At 53.5% G+C, this 26765-nt stretch overlaps 1 protein-coding gene and 2 long non-coding RNA genes across 4 annotated transcripts in view; 1 reads left to right on the forward strand and 2 right to left on the reverse strand.

Annotated features, from left to right (window-relative positions):
- The window catches only part of ABCC6 (ATP binding cassette subfamily C member 6), a 56047-nt gene that overhangs the window by 6182 nt on the left and 23100 nt on the right, over positions 1 to 26765 (forward strand). For both annotated transcript variants that reach the window (XM_045776069.2, XM_045776068.2), the window contains exons 5-20: positions 656 to 781; positions 1956 to 2017; positions 4573 to 4704; positions 8953 to 9156; positions 10369 to 10546; positions 13302 to 13463; positions 15235 to 15327; positions 16801 to 17004; positions 18215 to 18361; positions 19010 to 19097; positions 19507 to 19582; positions 21290 to 21416; positions 21601 to 21777; positions 23922 to 24089; positions 24523 to 24697; positions 26211 to 26286. In XM_045776069.2, coding sequence (XP_045632025.2) covers positions 656 to 781; positions 1956 to 2017; positions 4573 to 4704; positions 8953 to 9156; positions 10369 to 10546; positions 13302 to 13463; positions 15235 to 15327; positions 16801 to 17004; positions 18215 to 18361; positions 19010 to 19097; positions 19507 to 19582; positions 21290 to 21416; positions 21601 to 21777; positions 23922 to 24089; positions 24523 to 24697; positions 26211 to 26286 — 2195 coding nt within the window. The remainder of the gene's footprint in view (positions 1 to 655; positions 782 to 1955; positions 2018 to 4572; positions 4705 to 8952; positions 9157 to 10368; positions 10547 to 13301; positions 13464 to 15234; positions 15328 to 16800; positions 17005 to 18214; positions 18362 to 19009; positions 19098 to 19506; positions 19583 to 21289; positions 21417 to 21600; positions 21778 to 23921; positions 24090 to 24522; positions 24698 to 26210; positions 26287 to 26765) is intronic.
- Positions 764 to 8910, reverse strand: LOC123778603 (uncharacterized). Its single transcript, XR_006775965.2, has 3 exons — positions 5906 to 8910; positions 5156 to 5313; positions 764 to 846 (listed from the first exon to the last, which is right to left on the reverse strand). It is a non-coding gene; the product is annotated as an uncharacterized LOC123778603 (long non-coding RNA).
- On the reverse strand, positions 15384 to 18220 carry LOC148110532 (uncharacterized). Its single transcript, XR_015727925.1, has 4 exons — positions 17139 to 18220; positions 16772 to 17037; positions 16448 to 16603; positions 15384 to 16094 (listed from the first exon to the last, which is right to left on the reverse strand). It is a non-coding gene; the product is annotated as an uncharacterized LOC148110532 (long non-coding RNA).

A 26765-nucleotide genomic window follows, 5' to 3' on the forward strand; every position in this document is an offset into this window, starting at 1 on the left:
CAATAAAACCAGCTGCCTTCTGCTTTTTTAAAAAGATTTTTAAATTTATTGTGGGGGGGGCACAAGCAAGGGGAGAGGGAAAAGGGAGAGAAAGAATCTCAAGCAGACTCCCTGCTGAGCACGGAGCCCAATGCAGGGCTCGATCTCATGACCCTGAGATCTTTACCTGAGCCAAAATCAAGAGTCGGACACTCAATCGATTGAGCCACCCAGGAGCCCCAAAACCAGTTCCCTTCTCAAACCAGAAAACACCGGCCATGAGCAAGCAGAATGAGAGATGGCGGTGGGGGCTGGCGTGGAGAAAGGCATTCCTTCATGGCACAAGGAAGGAAAAGTGTCCCCCCAATGCACATTCCAGGGGCTGAGGCCAATTATCACCTGGCTAAGGAGAAACACCTGTCCACCATTTGTACAGTCAGAACGTGTGTAAGTCAGGTATTCATCCATCGGGATGCCAGGAATGCGGGTACCCTGGCTTTCAGACCCCCATGGCCCTGACTCCCCGCCTGGGCACTGCTCTTGGTCTCAGAAACCCCACTCAGCCTTGACCTTCTCTCCCCTAACAGGTATCCTGCCCAGTCTGTGCTCTTTGCTGGCGTCGGGCTCAGACTTCAGCATGCCACACTCAGGGGGCCCTCTGCTTTCTCTCCCACAGGGTTTCCAGAATGACCCCTTCTACCACCTGTCGACCTACCTGTGCTTATCGCTGGTGGCGGCCCAGTTTGTGCTGTCCTGCCTTGTCGATCACCCCCCCTTCTTCCCTGAAGACCCCCAGCAGTCTGTAAGTTGCCGTGCCTCCAGCCCGGTGCCTCCCTTGTCCCTGTTCTACTTCTGGTCTCGGTCCCCCTGTGAGACAGAAGGGAGCGAAACCAAAGCACAAGCCTTTAATAATGTTTTTTTTCATTCTTTCATTTAGCAGAATGGGCGTTGTATATCTACTCTGTGTCATGGGTTGGCCAACTTTTTCTGATCAGAGCAAGATAGACAATATTTTAGGCTATGTGGGCCATATGGTTTCCATGACAGCTAGTCAACTTTGCTGTTGCGGTACAGACAGTACATTAAAGGAGCGTGGCTGTGTTCCAATAAAACTCTATTTGCAGAGACACACAGTGTGCGGGATCTGGCCTGGGGACGGCAGTCTGCCAGCCCCTGCTCTGTGCCCCAGCTAGGTGCCGAGGATCTAGGATGAACATGTAGATGGGGTCCCCGTCCCCATGCAGCTAACAGCCAAGTCAAGGGACCAGACATTAACCACATAATTCTACAAACACGTGTGAAATTATAACTGGGACAAGTGCCCTGCAGGAGAAGTTCATGGCCCCTGAGAGTTGACAACAGGTAGCCCTGAGCTAGCCTGTGAAATCAGGAAAGAATTTTCCGAGGGAGAGATTACCTCAAAAAAAAAGCTCAGCTATGTGAGTAATCAAGTGAAAAGTACGGTAGAGCTTTTCTGTTGTATGAGAATGGAAGAAAAAAATAAAAAATTGATAATGAGCCGTGATGGCAAACAGGCAGTCTTGTGCCCTGTTGGTGAAAGGTGTAGATGCATGGGAATTTTCTGGAGCAGCAGGCAAGATCTCAGGACCGATCCCTCTGCACCTTCTCGCCATATTCCCTGAGGGATATTGTCGAGAATGTTGGTGTCTGTGTCATGCATGTTCCTGCTTTGAGAACTTCTTGGTCTCAGTATTAATAATAGTTGCTTCTCTGGGAAACTGTTCTTGTGGATGCTGTCAGACTTGTGGCATAGTCCCTTTTCGCCTTGCCTGCTGGGAAGCACCAAGCCCAGTGGTGTCCGCGTCCGACAAGTAGGCAGGGCATGTCAGTGAGCCCTCTCAGTACCAAGCTCATGGTCCGTTCATCCCGTCTTCCTGACCTTGGTTCCCTTGCCTTACACCAGCCATGGAACGTGAGATCGAGTCCTCCCTCCACCCTGTCTCTTGTCTTTACAGAATCCATGTCCAGAGACTGAAGCTTCCTTCCCTTCCAGGGTCACGTTCTGGTGGGTTTCTGGGTAAGTAAAGTCAAAGGAAAGGGGGCGAGATGGTGCCCCCCGCCCCGCATCTACTGCTCTTATTCATCATCACAGCTCTCCCCCTGAGACGTTTCCTTCTAAGCCTATCCTCCCAGCCTCGTTGCTTTCTTCTTCCCAGCCACGTTGCTTCTCGGTCAGATTTCAATGTGCCCAATATCCACATCCCATTCCCATTCCCCCACTAGAGTGAGGTCTGGGTTTGAGTCCCAGCTCTTGCTCTTAGCCAGCCCATATGGCAAACATTCAGGGTCTCAGTTTGCCTCTCTGTATAAGGGGAACAACTCTACCTTCATTAAATGTAAATTGCTTAGTGCTGGTACACAGCAGGTGCTCAACAAAATCATATCAATTACTCGGCTTCATGCATTCCACCAACACCTAAGAAGCACCTACTATGTGCTAAACCCCAGGGCTGAGGAGGTAAAAGACCACATTTTTACTCCCCAGAGGCCCCCAGGCTGGTGGAGAAGACAGATGTTTCTCCAGGGCCAACGCTGAGGGTGTGCCCACCTGCTGGGTCCCCTCTTGGCAACACTGCAGTCAGATCTTGGTAGCATCTGGATTTGAATCCTAGCCCCACCACTTCCTGTCTGTGTGACCCTGGGCAAGCTACTTAACTGCTCTGTGTCTCAGTCCCTGTGCCTGTAAAATGAGAATAAAAGTATCTACCTTGTAGGGTTGTGAGGATCAAGTGAAGTCAGTCTTGTGAGGCACTTAGCACAGTGTCTGGCCCTTAATGAGTATTGTACAAAGTGGTTGTTAAATGCACGCGGAATAGGATGCCCTGGGGGGAGGAATGGGTGGGAGGTGCGCACAGGTTTGCTGACCAGCTCTAGAGAGGACCTAGCCCTCTGTCTCCCAAATGTGGCATTTATGGACCGTTCTTTAAGCTTTTTGCCTTATTGGGGTATTATTTTCCTCTCTTAATGTCTTTCTTCTGGAAATCAACTCACTTTTTCTACTTTCATAAACTTTTTTAAAAGGAAACTTTCTATCACTGCCAGGTTGGAAAAATCTATTAAATCACTCGCCACGTAGCTCTCCTTCCCCCAAAATTCCAGTGAAAACCAAGCCATGTTAATAACTTCTAGATCAGCACTAGATTGCCTGACTTTGCCCTGGGTTAAACAAAAAAAAGAAACTTGGAGGGGCGCCTGGATGGCCCAGTCGGTTAAGCGTCTGACTCTTGATTTTGGCCCAGGTCATAATCTCAGGGTAGTGACATCGAGCCCTGCGTTGGGCTCTGTGCTGGGCATGGAGCCTGCTTAAGATTCTCTCTCCTCCTTCTGCCCCCCCCCCCCAAAAAAAAGGAGCTTGGAAAGTCTCAGACTGGGAACTAAGAACGAGCATCAAATAAGACCTTCTCCTTGGTATTATCAGAAAGATCACAGAGATCTGAGAAGCAAGCAACACTCCCGCTGTAGAAGTCTATAGTAATTAATTTCTTGGGTATGTGTGTTGGTTCGCAAACTAGCCGCCATACCTGGAGGGCAAGGAGAGACTGAAGAAGGAGGTAGGCGATTCCTATTGGCAGGTGGCAGCTTTAATAAGTGAGAGGACTTATGAGGCTTGTCCTGGGTGGCCACAAGACAAGTGGATCTCTGCCCCTGCCGGCCAGAATCTTAGTTTATGTGGAGGGCTCAACGGGGTTCGGTCACATCTACCGTCCAGACGGTCTCAGCAACACGTTGCGCTCTCAAGGCTGCTTCCTTGCAACGGTGTTTAGTGCAGGCAGAGTGGGCAGAACATAACCTTCCAAGCACAGGGGAGGGGTGAGGAGACTCCAATTGCCCACGTCCACCTTATAGGACAACTGGAGGTCACATCTTCTCCGTGACCTCCTCCAACACTACGCCATCTACAGTCATCTCATGTGCTCGTCTTAAGTGTTGGGAAACTCTTTCATTTTCAAGTGAGAAAATGGAGGTCTACTGATAGGAAGTGACTTGCCCAAGGTCACAGAGCTGGTAAGTGGCTTCATCTGACAAATTTTTTGCCCTATGTCAGGTGGCGAGGATATAGAGAAGGAGAATAAAGGTAAATACTCTTTGTCCCCATGGAGCTTACCATCCAGTGGAGGAGAAAGACACTCAATAAATAATCAGACCAAAAAAGTAAATTATAATTGCAGCAAGCATTATAAAGAAAACTCAGAAAAAAGTTTATAACGGGGAAAGCTGAGGGGGGAGTTCAGGTGTCCAACTCTGGGCTTCTGACCCCTAGGGAGGTTTATTTCCATTGCCACACAGGTCGTCCCTTGGTTAAGTCATTTAATCTCTCTGAACCTCTCTTTGTTTTCCTCACCTGTAAAATGGGTCAATAGTTATTGCATGAGATTTAATGAGATGGTCTTTGTAAACTGAGAAGTGCCCCACAAATGTTAGGTGTGGTTAGGTTAATTGCTTTCATTTTCCTGAGGGGCCAGCAGAGGTGCAGAGAGGTAAAGTGACTTACTCAGGGTCACACAGCTACCAGGTCAGGACCCTGCAGGGGGAATGGCAGCGGGACCTTGCCTTGGTGACCTTCTTTTACAGGCTGGTCTGGAGGGGCTACAGAAGGCCACTGGGGCCAGAAGACCTCTGGTCACTTAGCCGAGAAAACTCCTCAGAAGAACTTGTTTCCCAGCTCGAAAGGGAGTGGACAAGGCACCGCAATGCGGCCCAGCGGTGAGTGTGTGAAAGATGAGAGCGTGGCCCCATGCCTGGTCGGCAAAGTTCATCATCTGGCCCCAAATACAACCCCAGACACTACTCTGGGCTTCACTGCCATAGTCCTGCCAGCAGATCCCACTAAGCATTAACTGACCAGGGTCAAGGGACGTTTCCTCCCAGAGTGCTTTGCAGGCTCCCAAAGGACACAGTGGGTGCTCCTCAGGACCCCCAGAAGGAAGCTTGAATGGGGGGATGTCAGGCAGGAAACAGGCGGGTGCGGGGAGTGGGGGAGTGGAGGGTTGGGTGGTGGTTTATAACATGCACGCAGTTACTTACTATTTAACCTGAAGTACTGGTTTCCTGGTCCTCAGTTTTCTTATCTGTCCAATGGGCATGCCATCAGGCCCTGGCTCATAGCTCATGGGGGAGGGAAAAAAAGGATTTTGGAAAAGAATTTAGTAAATACCTCAAAAATGGTAAAAGCTCAAACAGTATCCGTTATCCAGAGGATTTCAAGCTCGTTCTAGTCCTGTCCACTCTGCCTCACTCCTGCCCTCTGTGGCATCTCTGGAAACTTCTGTCGTCCCCTCTGACGCTGAGGTACCCAGTGTGGGAACCTCTGACCTACAGAAAAGAGCAGTCAACATAGGATTCGTTAAACGTGAGTTAAATGCAGTCTTGCCATTGAGTAGCTGATGACCTTGGACAAATCCCATGACCTTGGTGTTTCAGGGGACAGACAAAAGTGACTTAGCTCTGTGGGAAGAGTTACAGGGTTCCCCGGTATACGCTAGGATTTCTGGTGGTTGGTGTAGATAGCTGAATCCTCCAAATTAGAAAAAGGGAGAGAGAACCTGTCTATTGGCTCACTAGCAGAGAAGGTAGTCTAGCCTCAGGTGTGGCTGGATCCAAGGACTTGCATAATATGTCCAACTTCTTTCTATCTCTCAGCTTAGCTGATGTCTGTTGCGTCGACCTGTGTCATATCCCGCCAGTGTGGCAACTCCCACAAAATGAGTGTCTCTCCTAGCATCCATATAGAAAATGCTAAGGACGACCTCTGATTGGCTGGCTCGAGTCGTGTGCCAATCAGGGACCAATCCCATGGCCCGGGGGCAAGACACGCCCCCCCCCTTGGCGGTCCCTTCAGAGCCACCGTAGGGTGTGATTCCACAAAATCGGTAAATGATAGGAGCAAATCAAAACAGCAACTCACTCTCCAGGCGTCCAGGCATATCTTGTTGTCCTCCCCTCCACTCATGCAAGATTGTTAAGTGGCAGAATTCTTTCAAAAGGGCCCTCGAGGTCCTGCCCGCTCTCTCCCAGCTGTGACCTCCCCTAGGGGCATGAGAACTTGGGATAGCAACATTCTTCACAACAGTTTAAGAATCCGTAGCAATTGACAGAAAGAAAGGAGGAAAGCATGGCCAGACGGAGATCCAGCTCAGTTATTTTCAGAGCTGACTGATTACCCACAGAGAGAACTTTGGCTTTCTTTCCTAAGTATTTTGCAATTCTGGGGGGAAGGGAGAGGGTGTCATCCTGAGAGGTCAGGAACCAGCCAACTGCCGACCAGATGAGGTTGGTAAGGGTATGTTTGTTCCACTTGGTGTTTACTGTTGTTGTTATTTGGGACTTTTTTTTTAAGTTGCCAACATTTAAAACATTAGAGACTTCATGTAAAAATCTGGAATTCTGGTCTCTTTTAAAGTAGACTGGCAGGGGACACCTGAGTAGCTCAGTCGGTTAAGCGTACGACTCTTGATTTTGGCTCAGGTCATGATCTCAGGGTCGTGAGATCAAGCCCCGCATTGGGCTCTGTGCTCAGTGGGGAGTCTGGTTGAGATTCCCTCTCTCCTCTCCCTCTGCCCTTCCCCTGCTTGTGCTCGCTCTCCAAAATAAATAAATAAATCTTTTAAAAAAATGAAAAAATAAAGGAGGCTGGCAGTGCCAGGTCACATCCCTAAATGGCAACAAGGGAGTGGATCTGGGTAGCAGATGCCCCAGTGGACAGGGCACATGCTCTTTGACTTGCCACAGTCTGCACCCCTCCCTTTTGTTGGACCTGGCCACTCGCCCACACCCCCTGCCTCTTCCTGTGGTCATTTGCTAGTCCTGCCATTCTAGAGACCTCTCATGATGGTACGTGAGACCCGCTGGGAAGGAAGAAGCTGGCTACTAAGCCTGCAGGTTGAACACAGCGATTCAGAATTCTGGGGCAGGCAGCCAGAGCAGAACAGAGCAAGACATCCAGCTGGAAAGAGGCCTTCACAGTCACCTCCTGGCCCATCCCATTTAACAGATGGAAATACTGAGGCTCAGGGGGGAGGGGTCCGAGCAGGCATTTGAATCTCAGGCTCCTGGCTCCCAGGCAGTTTCTGTCCACCAGACCAGGTTGCCTTCCTCCCTTCCACACATCATTATAACTTTATGCACCAGGCACGCCCTTGGCACATGTCACACATCTGTTTTTTCCCATTCATTTGGCAAGTATTTATTGAGTGCCTACTGCGTTCAGGAGCTGAATGTGGGGAAAATACGAGCAAAGTCCACCCACCTGGCGTTCTAACAAGATGCATAAAGGTGAGGGCTGCAGAGGGTGAGCACAGCTTTGAAGGGAATGAACAAAACGATGGGCTGATGGGGAGGGGTGGCCAGGTGACAAGAAGGTGACATCTTTTTGGCATTCAAGACCCAGACACCAATATGTTTCTGAGCAGCAGGCCATGCCCTGCTCAGCAACAGACCCTCCAGAGACGCCAAACCAAACAAGAAGCTGGGCCATGGTCAAGGGGCAAGGCCTTGGCTTAGTGAAGTTCTGGCCCCCAGTGCTCACCAAGATCAGGGTTTTTTTTTTCCCTTCTTTCTAAAAATGTTTGTGAGTGGGGTTCACAAAGAGGTGCTATATGCACCATGAATTGAGATCTGGGCTCAAATCCCTGCTCGGTCCTCACTGTGTGACCTCAAGCAGCTGCCACCAGCTCTCAGAGCCTCTGCGTCCTCCTAGGTACAACGGGGAGCCCACGACAGCCACCAGGCAGGGAGTCAAGAAAAATCGATAACGGGGACAGGCAAAGGGCTGATCCCAGGGCCTGGCCCCAGGTCCCAGCTCTGTAAACAGGCACTGAAATTACTGCTAACCCCAGAGGTTGTCAGAGCGGGAAGGAGCGCAGAGAGTGGGACCAGCCCCGTCCTTTCAAGCACGAGGACACAGAGGCCCAAAGAGGGCAGTCGTCTGCCCGAAGCCACACAGCCCTGGGCTCTCAGTAGCTGAGGACCTGCCCAGCTGGCTCCCCCCACCCCCAGCTTCCACCTGTAGTTTCATCCAGACCGAGAGGGCCAGGGCCACAGACGTCAGCTGTAATTTTAAACTGGTTCTAGACCAGCTCTAAACCACCTCCGGGCTAGCCCCTTGTGGGAGGGAAGAGGGGGAGCTGCATCAGCGACTCACAAAGTGCCTGGGCTCTGAAGGCACAGAGTTGGGATCAAATCCCAGTGCTTCAACTTCCCCGCCACGGGCCCTTGGACAAGTTCCTTCTAAACCTTCATCTCCTCATCTGTGAAATGGGCATCACACCTGCCTGCCAGCTTCCTCGGAGGACCAAGGCATGCCTGGCACACAGGAGGTGCTCAATGCGTGTGCATTCCCATCACCAGCCCGAACGCCTTAGGGCTGCCCTCCTGCCCGGCCCCTCCCCCACCCAGTTGTCTCATAAAGGGGTCCTCGGGGGACAGAGAAGAACAGGTGAGGGAGCACAGCTGGATCCACACCCACTCGTCCCCCTTGCCAGGAAAACGGCCCTGTGATTCCTGGTCTTGCTGGACGCTCAGCAACCACCTCTGACAATATTTAAAAGGACCGTCTTAGTCCATTCACGCGGCTCTAACAAAGTACCATAGACTGAGCGTCCGATCGACAACGGAAACTGATTTCTCGCAGTTCTGGAGGCTGGGCAGTCCAAGATCAAACCACCACCATGCGGTGTCTGGTGGGGCCTGCTTCCTGCTTCCTAGACGGCTGTGTCCATGCTCTGTCCTCACTTGGCGGGAGGAGGAAGGCGCTGCCTGAGGCCTGTTTTATCAGGGCACTAATCCCATTCATGAGGGCTCCATCCTTGTGACCTCATCACCTCCCCAAAGCCCCGCCTCCAAATACCAGAACACGGGGGGGGGGGGGGTGTTAGGTTTCCACAGATGAGTTTGGGGGGGGGAGACATTCAGTCTATTGCGATGACCCAGAGCCAATATCTCATCTCCCTGAAGACGCACCAAGGTGAGAGCAGCTAAAAGGAAAGGAAGCCGTGGCGTAGAGACCCCAGAGACGGAGCCCTTGCTGCAGCAGGAGGGGAGCCAGAGGGGCCCGCTGCTGAGAGCCCTCTGGCAGATGTCCCGCTCCACCTTCCTCCTGGCGACCTTCAGCATTGTCATCTGTGATGTCTTCAGGTTCTCTATCCCCAAGCTCCTCAGGTGGGTCCAGGCCTTGGGGATCTCACTGAGGCCGGCGGTCCCTTCCTTAATGGTGTCCTTCCGGAGCCAGGGTGAGGGGGTGGGGGGCATCAGCTCTCCTTCTGCCTTTGCCTAGTCCCCCGGAGCTCAGAGCCCTGGAGGGTGGGTGGAAAGGATACTGAGGAAGGGAAAAATAAATAAATAAATAAATAAATGAGAAAGCGACAAACCTCAGGGAGAGAAAATGAATGAACTCTAACCTGGCTGAATTGGTTAGCTTTTGCCGTGTAACAAAACAGCCCCAGAGCGAGAGGCTTACAACCGCTTCTTGGGGTCATGATAACGTGGGCCAACAATTTGGGCTGGGCTCCGCTGGGCAGTTCTTCGTTCCTCAGTTGGGCTCACTCAGGTGCCCGCGGTCAGCTGGGAGGCTGGCTGGGGACTGGCTGGTCTCAGCTGGTCTCAGCTGGGACAGCTGGTCTCAGCCCCACGTCATCTTTCACGCCCCACACTGTCTGCTCTGGCAGGGCTCGAAGACACAGAACGAAAGCTGCATTTTCTCTTGACCCCTTAGGCTTGGGGCTGGCACAGTCTCACTCCCACTGTGTTTTCTGGGCCGAAGCTGCTTGTGTGGCCGGCCCAGATTCAGGGACTGGCGTACTTGTTTGCTGGAGCTGCCGCAGCAAAGGGCTATAGGCTGGGCGGCTTAGGCAACACACGTTTATCTTCTCAGAACTCCAGAGGCTGGAAGTCCAAAATCAAGACTGATTTTATCCGAGGCCTCTCTCTTGGTTTGCTGTGTCCTCACGTGGCTTTTCCTTTGTGTGTGCATGCTGAATGTATCTCCTTGTGCGTGCAGATTTGCTTTTAGAATGACACCAGTGGGACTGGACTACGGTCCCACCCTAACGGCCTTATTTTAACTAAATCAGCTCCCGAAAGGCCGGAGCTCCAAATACAGGTGCATTTGAAAGTACCAGGGATTAGGACTTAGCATAGGTATTTTGTAGGGGCACAATTCAGCCATGACAGGTGGAGATAAAACGCTCACCTCTTGGTCAGAGGAACAGCAGTCATGTTGAAAATGAGTGCAGATGGTGGGAGGAATCACTGCAGCCGTTTTGGCAAAAATATCTACCACGCTGTCTGATTCTCCACACCTTGCCAGGCTCGGGCAAAGGCAACAGCCACACATGCCTTCTCTCACCACTTGTACCCTCCCTCTCTCAAAAGCCTTTTTCTGGAGTTTATGGGCAATCCCACGACTCCCGCCTGGAAGGGGTATCTCCTCGCGGTGCTGATGTTCCTCTCTGCCTCCCTGCAATCGCTGTTGGAGCAGCACTTCATGTACAGGATCAAGGTGCTGCAGATGAGGCTGCGAACAGCCATCATGGGCCTGGTGTACAGAAAGGTGAGCCCTGGGGGAGAGGGGTGGGACTTTCCCATCCCCCCTGCTTTGTCCCGATTTCTATATAAATGTTCTAGCCAAGAAGGGTCACATGATATCATGTGTGCCTGAAAATGCACTCATTCATTACTTTACTTATTTGTGGTCACTCTCACTACACTCTCACCTCCTTGGTTATTTCCCTAAGACCTTGAGTGATCTGACCCTGGGACTTCTCCAACTCTATCACATCACACACCTTCTCTCTTGCTCAACCTACTCCAGCCACAAACATACCAGGCAACCTCCCACCTCAGGGCCTTTGCATTTGCTGTTCCTACTACCTGGACACCCTTTGCATTTCTTTTCATCTACCTACCTTCCCCTCGTCCCCCCATGAGGAGAAGGGGCTAATCTTGGGGCTGTGCAGAAACCAGACAGAGGTGGGCTGTCAGCTATGTTACCAGGCAACACTGCTTATGGTAAAAATGACTCCCGACCCATTGGTAAATTCACTAGGGCTGAAAATTCTGTCAGTGGAGTACAAATACCTGGCGGGGAGCCATAGCTTTGGGCTTCTCTTGGTGCAGTGACTCGTATCTCCTCGGGAGCCCTGAAAGTGAAGTTCATGAGACTACCCGCCATAGATATTGGCTCCTGTGGGGTCTGGAGCACCTGAGCCAGGGCGCGCCAGTCCCCATGAGTCTCCTCTTGCACCTGCGCTGTTCCCCGGGAAGAAGCGGTGCAGGGAGAACAGCTCCTGGATGGCTGCATGGACGGCTCCCCAGACTGCCTGGCCGCTGGGTTTCAGATCCACGTCTCCCCACCAAGCGCACATGAGCTCAAGCTTGGTGTGGCCCGGGTGGTCTTGAGTCCACCTGCTGAGCTGAGGCTGAAAGGAAGACAGGGTGAGGCCACTGCTCATCTCCGGAGAGGTCAGACCCCGGCTCTTCCTGCCGGCCTGCCTCCGCATTAACCACATTAACCGTGTCTTCTTATTTTCCGCATCCAGTGGTTTGATATCCGGGGCGTTGGCAACCTTGGAGGGACTCCTCCCCGGCCCAGGGCTAGCCCATTCCTAGAGGTAGTAAATGACTCATTGGGCGCATGCTTTTCACGTGCCAACCAACCCATCCAGAGCTCACCCTCCCAACTGCCCCCTTCATGGGGCTCTCAACACTCTGGGCCGCCACACACCTGCCCTCATCACCCCAGGGCCAGGTACTGGACCATGAGGGACAGCTCCTGAGCCCCAGAGCCCATCACGATTATTCAGAAGAGCCAATCCTGCTTCCCCTGCCTGGCCCTTCCTTCCTGTGAAAATCACAAAAAAGGCCCTGGCCCACAGTCTACCTTGCTAATAGGTAACAATCATAGTAATTATTATTACTGAATAATATTACTAATATTACTGAATAATATTTTAAAACATTTCTTCCTAACACTCCTCATAATTGTCATTAAAGAATGAGCTATGGGGCACCTGGATGGCTCTGTCAGTTAAGCGTCCGACTCCTGATTTTGGCTAAGGTCGTGATCTCAGGGTCCTGGGATCAAGCCCCTTGTCAATCCCCACTGAGTGTGGAGTCTGCTTCTCCCAATCCCTCTGCTCCTTGCCCGCTCATGCACGCATGCTCACTTTGCTCTGTCTCTCTCTAAAATAAATAAATAAATCTTTGGGGGGGGGGGAAGAAGAATGAACTATGTAAGTCTTTAATTTCCCTTTCCAGCTCAAACTCTGCTCCTGGGAGAGCAAGCTGCCAGCCTCTGTCATTCACAGCTATATTCTTAGTACTCAGTTCACTGTGAAGCCCAAAATGAAGTTTTGGGGTTTTTGGGGAGATTTTCTACTCATTCTGGGCTCACTCCTTCACCCCCTTACTTCTTCCCTCACACACTCAGCAGAGAGGATTGCAAATAGAACCTAGAATTTAACAGGCTGGATGGGGTCCACTGTGACCCCAGGGCCGGGGCACATCTGGGGCTGCCAGAGAACCAGGTTAGGGTGTGAGGGGCACAATAAATGCCCACAGGGTTAGTCTGCCATCCTGTCTAGCTCGTGTCTGGCCTTGGCCATATCCCAGATTCCAAGCTTAGCCTAGCCTTTAATAAGCCCTCCAACTTTGGGCAAGTTGGTCAACTTCTCTGTGCCTCAGCTTCCTGGCTGTAAAATGCAATGAGTCATTCTGCATTTCATTGATTCTCATCTCACTTTTTTAACCCTTCTGAAATCAAGACGTGTCTTGTGTGTTTTAAGTTAATTGCATTGGTTTTTTTTTTGTTCCATTAGTGATACAAAAATAGAGCATTTTATCCATGGCATTGCAGATGGAATGAAATACGACAGTCCCTGCTCTGTCTGTCTGTGGGATGTGCTCCAGCCCAGAAAACAGTTACACTGCTCACGTAGCACAGGGCCTGGGACGCAGGGAGCACTCAGCAAAGGACTACCACTATCGTCATAAACCCCAGGGTTTGACGTGTTATGCTACTGACTTATCCCTGCAGGGCTCTAGGGATCTCAGAGCCTTTCCGTTTTTGTCATCTCTGAATTGTCACGACGGCCCCTGGGAGGGCGGCTCTGGAGGTTTACTGGCCCATTTGACAGATGAGTGCACAGAGACCTACCTGTGCCAGCAAAGGCAGACAAGCTTCGACTCAGGCCTGCCAGACTGCGGTGCCCCTGCTCCGTCTGTGCGGTGGGCCCCCCTGCCATCCCCCACTGCACTCGTCCTGTCCTTCCCTCGGACTGAGGTCTCGATCCTCCCACCCTGCCCAGGTCCTGGTCCTGTCCAGCGCTTCCAGAAAGACCAGTGCCGTGGGTGACGTGGTCAACCTGGTGTCCGTGGATGTACAGCGACTGGTGGAGAGTACCATGTACCTTAACGGGCTGTGGATGACAATCATCTGGATGACTGCCTGCTTTGTCTACCTCTGGCAGGTATGCCGTAGTTCAGAGACCCTGGGGCGGGGGTACCAATGGCATATTGGTGGTGAGCGTGGAATACTCCCCAATACCATTCAGTGGCATTAGGTCACTGTACATCATGGTCACTCTACATCCCCTCCTACTGTCCCGACCCCGTGGGGCACAGGGCCAGGACCCCGTCTGACTTGCTACCTTGTGTCCAAGGCCCGGCATGCAGTAGGCACACCTTCAAACAGTTCCTGACCTGGAGTACATAAATATTAGATGGGAGGGGTGCCCGGCTGGCTTAGTCAGTTGAGCGTCCAGCTCTTGGTTTTGGCTCAGGTCAGGATCTCACAGATCACAGGTTGTGAGATCGAGCCCCAGGTCAGGCTCCCCACTGAGCAGCGAGCCTGAGTGAAGATTCTCTCTCTCTGCTCCTTCCCCCTCTTGAACATGCTCTCACTCTCTCTCCTCTCTCTCTCCAAATAAATAAATAAATCTTTAAAAATAAACAAATAAATGTTAGATGTTATTATCAGGAAGAGAGAGGGCAAGGAAGGACACTCAGGAAAATGCAGAGTGTACGATTGGGCAGACCCCCTGACTCAAGCAAATCTGCAAAAGTCTCACCCATCGCTTCCCTGGCCTTTTGGCAGATGGTCCCCTGACATTAGAGGGTCACCCTGAAATCTGGCTAACGGGGGAGTGGTGGACATCAAAGTTGCCACAGTTAGCATTTGTAGTATGTTTTCCAAGTGATACTATTTTTGCCAGAGAAAGCTTCACCTTCTCTTCACCTTTCTTGGATTATTTTCCCAACCCTGGCTGGGGGCTGTTTGTCTTCTGGGCACTTCTCCACTTGGCCACTAGGTGGCACAATTGTTGCATAAATGAAACTGGCTTGGTCGGTTGTCAAGGAGATTACGGAACTGGTGTCCTTACAGACACAGAAGGGAAACTGAGGGCCTTGGTCTGAAGAGGGGTGGGGTTTGTCTAGAAACTGGGTGCAGATGACCTCGGGTGGAATTTCAAACAGTCACAACCCCCTAGAAATCACTTACCTCATCCCCACCCCATTTTCCAGATAGAGAAACCAAACCCAAGAGGGAACATAACTGTCCCAAAGTCACAAAGCTGGGGGGGCGGGGAGGGCTGCCAGACAAAATACACGACGTCCAGTTAAATACAAATTTCAGAGAAACTGAATAATTTCTTAGTATAAGTATATCCCAAATATAACACGGGACATACTTACACTAAAAAGACATTCGTTATTTCATTTGAAATTCAAATTTAACTAGGCATCCTATGTTTTGTTTTGTTTTTTGCTAAATCTGGCAATCTTGTGAGGGGTGAAACGAAGACTAAGATAATAATTGACTGTATGACACGGGCACTTACTATATGTGATGGGCAACGATTGCCCTTTCACAGACGAGGACGCGGCAGCTTAGGGAGGGTAAGTAACTTGCCCAAGGCCACACCAGTAAGTGCCAGGGCCAGGATTTGAACTCAGACCCTGATTCCCGAGATCCGACTTCACCGTTCTGGCCAGGCATGCACCCTTGCACTGTCCTGTCTCGAAGCATGACCTACTCGAATATGCCTCCAGCAGCACTGGGGGAGGGGCACTGTTCCCCTCCATGACAGAGGAGGACTCCATCCTCAGCAGGCGTCCGGTGGCTGCTCGCCTCAGCTTCCCTGGCGTCCCTTGCCTTAGGACACAAGTCTGACCAAATCCCTTGGGATCGTCAGCTGGGCCCCTGGGGATGTCCTGTGGCATCCCACCCTCTGTCTCCAGCTTCTAGGACCCTCTGCCCTCACTGCCATCGCTGTCTTCATGAGCCTACTCCCTCTGAATTTCTTCATCACCAAGAAGAGGAAACAGCACCAGGTGTGACATTTGGGAGAGGGGACACGCTGGGCGGGCAGTGGGAAGGGGAAGCCAGCAGGTCATGGGACTGGCATTGGCGCAGGTGCAGGGAGTGAGGAGGGGAGGGGGGACATGGTGGTGTGAGCCTTTCCCGTCACTCAGACCTCCGCCTTCCACCCAGTACCCCCATCTCGGTGGATGGCAGCTGCACCCCTCGAGCCTTCAGGGCACAAGCCAGTCATGGGTCAGCTTTCAAATGCATCTTTTTTTCTCACATGCCATCTGTCAGCAGATGCATCCAGAATGTTGCCCCTGCCTCACGCTCCCTGGGGCTCTGCTTCTGTCCTCATCCCTACCTGGGCCTCTTCACACACCCCTCTCAGCTCAGAACCATGATGGCTCCCATCGCCTTCAGAGTCCAAGCCAAAATCCTGTGGTGGCCAGTAGGCCAGCTGTGATCTGGCCTCACCTCCTGGCCCTCTGCCCTGGCTCACTCCACTGCCCTGACCCTCAAGCTCCACTCAGGGCCTTTGTGCCCCTGGCTCCCTCTGCCTGGAACGCCCTCCTCCAAGACGTCCCTGTTTCCCCCACCCCAAGCCCTCACTGGCCCCCAGTCACCATAGCAACGTGTCCTTCCCTTAGCACTCAGCTGCTCATCCACTTGGCCTGTGATGTCTGATTCCAGAGCACTTGTCATTTTGTACCTTGCTCTTCCATTTGCTGTCTCTCTTTCTTAAGACTGGAACCCTCGCACCAGGAGGAAATATGCACTGATGTGATCTCAGCTTCTAGAATGATACGTGGCACTTAGAAGGAGGGAGGGAGGGTAGAAGGAGGGAGGGAGGGAAGGAGGAGGGAGATCGGTCTCACACTGTTTCTGCAGCCTCCTGTCTGGCCTCCTCTAAGACATTCTCCACACCTGCCCCTCCTTGGTGAAACACAGGGAAACAGCCTGAACTCCTCCGCCTGACTTCCAAGTCCCAATATGGTCCAGGCCACCTCCCCCTCCCCTACACCACACTGCCTGTCCTCTGGGTCATGCTGTCCCCTCCATCTTCCCCTGTCCACCTCATCCACCCATTCTTTCTGCACTCAGCATGCACAAAGCACCTCCTCCTCATAGCTCACATGTCACTCTCACCTCCAGGAAGCCTTCCAGATGGCACCACACCCAGGCTGGTTCAGGGCTCCGACTCTTCCACCCCTTCCCTGGTCTTGGGGAGCTTCCCTCTGTGATGGCACATCATCTGTCACCCACGATGAGGGCAGAAGCACGGGGACAGAAGGGAGGAGACACCTGCAGTGGTTCAGGGGCAAGATGACAGTGATTTGGGCCAGGATGGTGGGGACAACGATGCTGAGAGGCAGACAGCTTGGGGCCAGGCATGGGGGAAGAATCAACAGCATTTGCTGAAGGTGGGGTGTGATGGTTTTGCAGAAGGAGAATTCTTGAAGTTTCCCTCACCTCTGCCCTCCTCTTCCCTCCGGTCCTAGGAAGAGCACATGAGGCAGAAGGATTCTCGGGCACGGCTCACCAGCTGCATCATCAGGAATATGAAGACAGTCAAGTCCCATGGCTGGGAGGGAGCCTTTCTAGAAAGAATCCTGAGCATCCGAGGCCAGGAGCTGGGCGCCTTGAGGACCTCCAACCTCCTCTTTTCTGTATCTCTGGTGTCCTTCCAAGTGTCCACGTTTCTGGTGAGCTCACCTGGTCTCTCAGCAGAGCATAGACTAAAAGAGGAAGTGCTTAGGGGGATGAGGTAGGTGGGGCCCCCTACCCTCCAAGATCCTGGAGCTCCTCTTTGCAGACCACCCCATCCATCAAAATGTACCTCTCCTGGATCCTTCTCTCTGCCAGGGATCCTTGCTTTGTGCTGAGTTAGCTAACCAATTAGACCATTCCCCTGAAGGTGGCAGTGGCTAATAAGGTCCGTCATTCTCCTGTAGAAGGTTCCAGGAATCTGGAACTGTTGCTGCTTCTGGCACGAGGATGAGGCAACAGGGGCAGGAAGCTGCAGGGGGAGAACCCCACGTCCACATTAACGCCAGCTGACCCACGGCCGCAGCGGCCCCGCATGGGCCACAGTGCCTATCCTGTCCTCCAGTTCATTCCACAGATTGCCACCTGATCTGCCTTCCTAAAGCACAGCTCTGACTCCGCTCATGCTGTTGCCGACAAACTGCAATGACTCACTGCCACATAAATAAATAAATGATCCAAACTCCTCCTAAGATATTCAAGGCTGGTGGCAGGTGGGCCTTAACCAGTATTTCCAGAAGGATTAGAACCCCCCACCCCCGGGGGGGGGGTGCATCTGGTAACACTCAGAACCACAAGTACCATCACTCAGAACCGTGAGAGCTCCCCAGGCAGGATCACTGAGTCACCATCGCACCAAGTGACCATCGTGTCATCACCAAGTGACACCTAGAACCGAAACATCACCAACACCTAGAACAGACATCACGCAGTGACACCCAGAACCACAGACGCCACCAATGCCCAGGGCCCTCCCTTCGAGTGCTGCGGATACCTGCAACTCCAGGGTCATCTCCAAGGCCTTCTAGGACCACAGGTCCCACCCATGTCTAGAACCTCCCACATGCTACCAAGATCAAACGGCATGATGTCCCCAGATGCCTGGAACCCACAGCTGCTGGTCCTAGAACAGGGGCTGCACACGCAGCTCCCTTCACCAAGACACTTGTATTTTTTAAGAAACACTTGCACAGCTGCATGAAGTAGGAGTGAGGCCAGGGGGACTGGCAGACTTTGGGGTGAGGGGCAGATGGAGGAGACCATTCCAACATGGTGGGCTTAGCCACACAGGCCCTCGGAGATGTCCCGCTTGCTCGGGTTCCCGGGCCAGGCCCCCAGCTCACTGTTACCCCCGGTGTGTCCCCGCAGGCTGCACTGGTTCTGTTTGCTGTCCATACGCTGGTGGCCGAGGAGAACGCCATGGACGCTGAGAAAGCCTTTGTGACCCTCACGGTCCTCACCATCCTCAGAAAGGCTCAGGTTTTCCTGCCCTTGTCCATCAATTCCGTGGTCCAGGTGAGGCAGCGGGGTGGGGAGGCCCTGTGGGGGGAGCCTTGCAGGGGTGTAGCGGGAAGGCCCGACGCCATGCCGCCCCACACTGCCTACACTGGAGGAGGCCGGACAGGGGAGGGAGGAAGAGGCAGGGAGACAGAGCAGGGAAGCAGGGAGGGGCAGAGGATACAGCGTCATGCCAGGCCACCCATTCCCTTTTCACAGCAAGCATTTTTATGTGGATTCTCTTCCCTTGCTGTCTCTACTCACACTGCGCTGTGATGGCGATGAGAGCAAGTGGTCTCGCTGACGCGTCCCTATCTAAACGGCCGCCCTAGGTGGACGAAGTTTGGAATCATTTCTGATAATGGTCTGATGACTCCCTTGGAAAAGCTGCCATCCTCCTCCTGGGTTTCATCTGCAGGATGGCAGCCCGATTGTCCTTATTATGCTAATTAGGGGAGAGGAGCTGGGAGGTCACTGTCACCATCGTGTCCCCACCTCCGTGCGCACCATTTCCTGTGACCCCGAAAGCTTTGTGCTAATGCCTTGCAAATGCATCAGGCTTGGGCCACCAGAAGCTTTTCCACATCCTGAGGCATCAGACACCCAGAGCCTGAGTTCTTTTTTTGCTCTTCGGGCATCAGTGACCTGGGGCTTTGGTCTCCGCAGGCCCGGGTGTCCTTTGACCGTCTGGCCACCTTCCTCTGCCTGGAAGAAGTAGACCCTGGGGCTGTGGACTCAAGTCCCTCCAGATGCTGTGAGTGCAGAGTTCAGCTGGAGGGGTGCGGGAGGGATGGCGGGACCAGCAGCACCCCTGCAGCCCCCTCCCCCGACCAAATGCCAGGGTCCTAGCTGGGGGGCTGCTGGCGCCAGGATGGCACATGCGGATGAGGCTGTCAGCCACGTACTGTGGAAACAGACACAGTGATGCTGCTTTCTCCCCATGATTCAGCAGCAACTCGTGAGCACCTACTGTGTGCCACTCTGGGCAGACGGCCGCAAACCCTCTAACCGACCAGGCCCTTGCCCTCATGCAGAAAGGCCAGGCACATAAGCATGGCCATGTGTTCCTCAAGCTAGAAAACAGACTGAGAGAGGGCATGGCCCTGTTGCGCGATGAGACTCACCAAACGCGGCTTGGCTGGCTTTCCCCTTTCCACCCGCAGCTGCTGGGGAGACGTGCATCAGCATCCACGACGGCACCTTTGCTTGGTCCCGGGACAGCACGCCCTGTCTGCACAGGTACAGCACAGCCTCCCTGGTAACTACCTTCCCGTCAGCAGGAGGGAGATGCCAGAGGTTCCAGCAGCTTCCAACAGCCGGGCGCTGAAGGGTGGGTTAATCTGAGCTGGGGCTGGCGGGTAAATTGGTAGGACCAGCCCCGGGCAGAGAGTTTTGGGGAAGCGAGACTCCTGGAAATAGAAGAACAGGGAGTATGAGCCTCCCCGGTCAGGGAGGAGACACCTCCCCGCTCCCCAGACTGGCCAAGATGACACCGAGAGGGGCCTGGCCAAGAGGAACCCCACGGCCCAGCCTTACCTGCCATATCTGCTTCTTTGCCTTCTGTGTCGGTCCCCGGGTTCATTGTCACCTCCAGCCCCCAACCTTGGCTGGGTCTCTGTGACAGAAAACCCCAGCCCAACCCCGACACTCTGCAAGAAGGGAAAGAAAATACACTGGGCAGTGTTTATGTCGATTGTCAGTCACTCATTCTGTAGTCTTTATTAAACGCTTGCTGTGTGCCAGCCGCTGCTGGAGGCCCAAGGGACAGAGTGAAGGAGACAAACACAGGCACTCTTCCCTTGGGGCTGACCTACCTTCTGATGGGAGCACACAAATGAGAAATCAGGGTAAGGGAGTGATGTCGAGGGAGAGGTGTGATAGTAAGGTCATGATAAAGGGAAGGAATGAGTCTTGCAGCTGTCTGGGAGAAGAGCTTTGTAGGCGGTGGAAACAGTAAGTACAAAGGTCCTGAGGCAGGAGTGTGCCTAGATCAAGTTTCCTCTGTCTCAGCACTGTTTATACTTAGGGCTGGAGATTTCTTTGTTGTAGGGACTGTCCTGTGCTTTGTAGGATATTTAGCAGAACCTCCAGCATCTACCCACTAGCTTTTAGCAGCAAACCCCACCAGGTGTGACAAATGACACTTGAGGGGGGGCATAATCCCTCCAGCTTGAGAACCACTGGCCTACGGTCTTTGAGAAACGGGAGGTCAGTGTGGCTGAGGAAGAGCAGCTAAGGGACAGAGCAGTAAGAGGTTGGGCATCCTTCATGAATTGCTGGGACTTTACCTTTTCTCCTGAGTGAAACGGGGAGCAGAGGGCTTGAGCCAAAGGAGCCTCATGATCTGCCTTGGGTTTTAATGGGTCCCTCTGGCCACAGGGTGGAGGATGGGCTACGGCACACGGGCAGGGGCAGAGGGCAAGTGGTGACCAGCCTAGTGCAGTAACCTAGACAAGAGCAAGGCCGGTAAACCGCCCTGCCGCAGCAGTGTGTGCGTGAGTGTGTGTGTACATACGTGTATGCAGGTGTTCATAGGTGCAGGTGCGTGTACACATACAGGTGTGAGCATATGTGTGCATGTGTTAGAACAGATGTGCTTGTGTGTTTGTGCAGATGTGCGTGTGCACACGTGTCCGTGCTCGCGTTTGCACATGTGTGGTATGTGTGGTGTGCATGGTGTGTGCTTGCCTGACTTTGTGTGGGAGGCTGCGTGCGTGTATATGTGTGCTGTAGTGTGTGTGTGCTTGTGTGAGTGCACGTGTGTGCATGCATATGCATGTGCATGGGGAAGGATGGCTGCTTGAGTCGCCAGACAGGGACCGGGAGAGGGAAGGACCTCTGGATGAGTCTCCAGCGGAAATGCTGGCTCCGTCTGGGGTTGCCCAGTCCTGTGCAGACTCAGACTGGGCCCTACCCAGGAACATGTTTCCCCTCCTGTGTTGCCAGGATCAACCTCACTGTGCCCCAGGGTCATCTGCTGGCTGTTGTCGGTGCCGTGGGGGCAGGGAAGTCCTCCCTGCTGTCTGCCCTCCTCGGGGAGCTGTCAAAGGTGGAGGGATCGGTGAGGATCAAGGTGAGGCTGCCCCCTTGCCTGTCTACTAGAATGTCCCCCATTATAAAAGCCCTCTGGCTCCTCCCCATGCCCCCCACTCCTGCCCCCTTCCTCCCTGCCCCTCCCCACTTCTCCACCTTCTCCGAAATCGCTCCTACCTCCATCCCTATCAGCCTCTTAATGGCCAAATGAGTTTGCATTGTAGGGTTCCGTGGCTTACGTGCCCCAGGAGGCCTGGGTCCAGAACACGTCCGTGGTAGAGAATGTGTGCTTCAGGCAGAAGCTGGACCCGCTGTGGCTGGAGAGGGTTCTGGAGGCCTGCGCCCTGTGGCCAGACGTGAGCAGCTTCCCTGCAGGGGTCCACACCAAAATTGGGGAGCAGGTGAGGGTCTTGGGGACTTCTTGGCACAGAGAGGCATCAGAGCTCCGGACCATTTGCCTCCCTGACCTGTGGGGCCATGTGGAGGGAGGGACAAAGAGGAGACCAGGGAGCAGGGAAATGGGGCAGACAGAGGGCCTCGCTCAGGGCTGAACACATAGGAAGAGCTCAATCAATAGTGACTAATGAGCGAATGATTGCAAATAGAGACAAAAGCAGAGGTGTGGTAGGGATTGGTGGAAAGGGGTTTTCAGCAACAGGGAGTCAGGAGACCTGGGCTCCCGTCCTGCCCTGCCCTGCTTTTCTGGGTGACATTGGTCAAATAGCTTCCCCTCTCTGGGCCTCATCAAAGGGTCTGGGGCAGAAAAGTCCAATAGACAGGATATAAGCATCTGGAGTTATAGATTGGGGAGGGGTTAGCAAACTATGACCCCCAAGTCAAATCCAGTCCACTGTGTGTTTTTGTGCATGAAGTTTTTTTGGGACACGGCCACACCCAGTCATTTACCCAGGGTCCATGGCTGCTTTGCATGACAGGGGCAGAGATGAGCATTTGTCATGGAGACTAGGGCTTAAATAGTTACTGTCTGGCCCCCTACAGAAAAAGTTTGCCCTGCCCAGGATTAGGGGATTAGGGAGGGGAGAGTGAAAAGGTAGGAGCAACTATTAAGGGAATGAGTGGGTTTCCTGGCTAGAAGAGGAGAGGGCCCAGGAGAGGGTCTGGAGGACCCCGTGTGCAGCTAAGGAGTGTCCAGGGAGGAGGACGGGGAGGGTATTTCAGAAGGAAGGAAGGTTCCTTCACCTCTGTCCTGCTGTCACATCCTAAACCAAACCAATGCTCCCCCAGGAACTGCCCACCCCCATCCCCAGTGACCAGAGCTCCATCCTTCCAGAGCTCAGATCCCAAACCTTGGTGTCATCCTTGATTTTCCTCTTTTCCCTACACCCATACATCTGATCATCAGCAAATCCTGCTGAGTCCACCTTCAGGGGAGACCCAGAGTGTCCTGGTATCGTTCACCATCAATCTTCCCTACATGGCTGCCCTGCTTGTTTCTGTCTTCACTCCAGGTACGCTAATCCGGATGCAGCAGCTAAAGGGATTCTGTTCAAATATAGGGCACACCACATCCTTCCTCTGCTTGGAATCTTCCCAAGGTCATCCCATCTCCCTCAGAGTCAAAGCCAAAGTCCTGACAGTCGGTAACAAGGCTTCTCAAGGTCTGGCCCCACTTATCTGACCCCATCTCCTATCATTGCTCCCCCTTTCCTGTTTCACCCCAGCCACATGGATCTCCATGCTGTTCATGAAACACCCAAAGCACGTTTCCTACCTCAGGGCCTTTGCACCTGCTCTTCTCTCTGCTTGTAAAGCTCTTTCCCAGGGGTCCACATGGCTCATCCCTCACTTCTTTCAGGTCTCAACTCAAATGTCCCCTTAGTGGAGAGGCCTTACCTGACCACCACCTTACCCAGCACAGCAACCCTCCTCATGCTGGTTCAGCGTACACACTAATTCTACTTTCTTAGTCTTCATAGCACATAACACCTTCCCGCAGGTGATATATTTCACTTGTTTGTTATTGATGATGTGTCTCCCACCCCACCCTCATTACAGTATAAGATGCATGAGAGCAGGGACTGGGTCTTGTTCATTGCTGTATCCCCAGAGCCTAGTACACTGGGTGTATAGTAGCCATGTGGAAAATGTGAGTGGAATGAACAAACGAATGAATGAATGAAAAAAAGAAAGAAAAAGAAAGAAAGAAAGAAAGAAAGAAAGAAAGAAAGAAAGAAAGAAAGAAAGAAAGAAAGAAAGAAAAAGAAAGAAAGAAAGAGAAAAAATAAGGACTGGGTTGAACAACAGGGAGATGACTGGTGTCCCTGAGGAAGGCGGGACCATACGATGGGGAAAGGAGAACGCAAGCCAGATTCAAGGGACAAGTGGGTGGGAGGAGAGGACGTAGGTGCAGAGCGTGTGGACAACTCCTCCGGGAAGCGAGGCTGGGTGGAGGCCGAGGGGGACGCTGGCTCGAGAGCAAGCGTGTGAAGCTGGCAGGTGGCCCCAGGGGACAGGCACAGCGAGCTGGCCCTCACTCTGATGAACAGTTGTACACCAGGCCCCTGTCCCTCTGCTGTGGCCACAGGGCATGACTCTCTCTGGAGGCCAGAAGCAGCGGCTGAGCCTGGCCCGGGCCGTGTACAGGAAGGCTGCCGTGTACCTGCTCGATGACCCCCTGGCGGCCCTGGATGCCCATGTTGGCCAGCACGTCTTCGACCAGGTCATTGGGCCCAGTGGGCTGCTCCGTGGGACGGTAAGTTCGGGGAAACGTGTCAACGTTCACAGGGCAAAGGCAGGGGACGTCCTGACCCCCGTCTGCCCGCCGTGCTCCTCGAGTCTCATTTTCCTCTACAATGGTCAGCTCTGGCTCTGACAATGCCGCATGACAACCGACCCCCAATCTCAGTGGCTTATGACAGTTAATTCTTGCTTTCGGGTCATGGTTAGACTATTCCAGCTCAACCTCAGGTCACTGGCCAGGTTTGGGGGAAGCCTGTGTCTCCTTGTTTTGAGACACCGCTTGAAGGAGATCCTCTGTTGCTCTGCTGGGCCGTGGAGAAAGGGAGCAGGAATACAAGGAGGGGAGCTCTCCCCGCGCTGAGCCCCAGGACACTGCCTGCCCCTCCCCCCAGCTCTGGAAGACTGGTCAAACACAGGAGTGTAACTCCCACCCCTTCCCTGCCCAGACACGGATTCTCGTGACCCACGCACTCCACGTCCTGCCCCAGGCTGATTGGATCATGGTGCTGGAAGACGGAGCCATTGCAGAGATGGGTCCCTACCAGGAGCTTCTGCACAGGAAGGGGGCCCTGGTGGGCCTTCTGGACGCAGCCAGACATCCAGCAGGCAGTGGAGATGCAGGTATTGGCTGTGCTTTGCTGGCTGCCTGTGCCTGGCTCCTGCCACCCGAGGGGAGAAGGCTCCCAGGATCCCCCTGGCGTGACTAGAACCCTCTGGCCACAGCCTCCGTGGGGGCCCAGGCCTGGAAGCAGACGGCTCTCCGAGGAGGACATCCCTCCCCTCAGTTGGAGCCAGTGACACCTTCTGTGAACCAGGGATGGGGCTGAGTGCGTCTACGGATGTTACTTCGTGAGATCCGGGCCACTGCCCAATGAGGCACGTGCAGCCTCTGCTGCCCTGTTACTAGTGAGCACACTGGGCAAAGACGAATTTTCTGAGGTCACAAGATTAGAATGTGGGGGTGTTCAAATCTGACATCTGGGTCCTAACGCTGCAGAGGCAGAGCAAGGTGGTCACCTGGTGGCTAGAGGCCAGAAGGCCCACGACACACTAGCTGGGGCTTTTGGTTTTTTTGTTTGTTTTAAGATTTTACTTATTTGTCAGAGAGAGTGACCTAGCACGCACAAGCAGAGGGAGAAGCAGGCTCCCCGCTGAGCAAGGAGCCCAACATGGGCTTCAATCCCATGACCCTAAAATCATGACCTGAGCCGAAGACAGACGCTTAACCGACGGAGCCACCCAGGCGTCCTGTAGCTAGAACTTCTAATAACCAGAAAACACAATGCGTGCTGCAAAAATGACCACACATCAGAAGTGAAGCCGCTGATGCGAGCCCCCCCACGGTGACTGGCTCCTCCCATGCACGAGCTCATTTAATTGTCGCAATGCCTCTGCGAGGCCAGAGCTGTCTTTGCCTCCATTTCACAGATGAGAAAACCAAGGCCCAGAGGTGAAGGAACTGGCCCAAGCTCACGTGGCTTCTAGGTGGTAGCGCTGGCCATTTGAACCAAGCAGCTTGACGCCAGAACATGTGCCTTTTCATGAACAGGCTGGATGCTGCCCTCACCCCAACACCCCCCCCCCACCATGACAAAGCAAGGACACACAGTCAGGGGCCCCCAGCCCCAGGCTTTGCCTTGGCTGAAAACATCTGTTGAGCACTGGCTCACCCTGGTAAAAGTCCAAAACGTTGACTTACCATGTCATCCTCCTGGAGCTTGGAGATGGAACCCATCTGGCTTGGGGGACGGTCGGATGAGGGTCCTTCCTCAGGGAGGTGACTCCTGGGGTTGGCTGGCAGTTACCAGAAAAGAACATTCCAGGCACAAGAAACTGCTGGGGCAAGGCTATCAGAGGGAACATGGAGCAGTTCACCATGCATAGTATTTGCTACTGCTTTCCAGCCCCAAGTTCGTAGCACGTGTGCAATCATGTTTGCTGAGGGAAGGAAGGGAGGGAGGGAGGAATAATGTTCCCAGAAGAACCCAGGGAGGGTGGAGAGCAGTTGCAGGAGCCAGGTCGGAGGAGAGATGCTCAGACAGGTGAAGGCCATATAGCCAGCAGATGTCAAAGCCAGTGTCTGGACGCCGAGTGCTGACCCCCATCACGTGACGGGCCTCCTTTGACCTTGCAGAAACAGAACTCACGACCGAGTCCATGGACCCCAGAGGCTCTGCCGGACACGGGAGGCCCACAGGTGGACCTGAGAGGTGAGTCCGCTGTGGTGCTGAGTGCAGGGAGGGCACGGGCTGAGGCCGTGGGGCAGGGTCCCTGGGTCACCAGCTGCATCTCAGGCAGCTAAGGGCGGCCCAAACTATTCCGGACCCCACCCCTGTTCAGTGCCCACCGTGGTGCTCAGCTGCGGGATTCTTCACTTAAAGTATTTGATAATCAACCGGCCAAAATGATGAAGTCCTCAAGCGGCCAGTTCATAGAATGCCCAGTGTGCCCTCAAACATGACGAATGCCTTACAGTTTGTCAGGTGGGCTTGTTGCCAGAGGGGAGCAGGGCTGGCTCCAAAGAAAGCTCCTCGCCACAGGTGTTAATGACCTGCTTGGTCATCGTGCTTGACAAGCTTGCCGCACAAAGGGCTTGAGTCTACACTCATGGGAGCACTTGGCGCAGGCCAGAACACACGGGGCAGGGGGTTCACCGGAAGGCCTGCTGTCCCCTTCTCTCCAGCCCCCT

This window comes from Ursus americanus, chromosome 2 (genome assembly GCF_024610735.1).
Source record: "Ursus americanus isolate L20-20 chromosome 2, mUrsAme1.1.p, whole genome shotgun sequence".
Lineage (NCBI taxonomy): Eukaryota > Metazoa > Chordata > Mammalia > Carnivora > Ursidae > Ursus > Ursus americanus.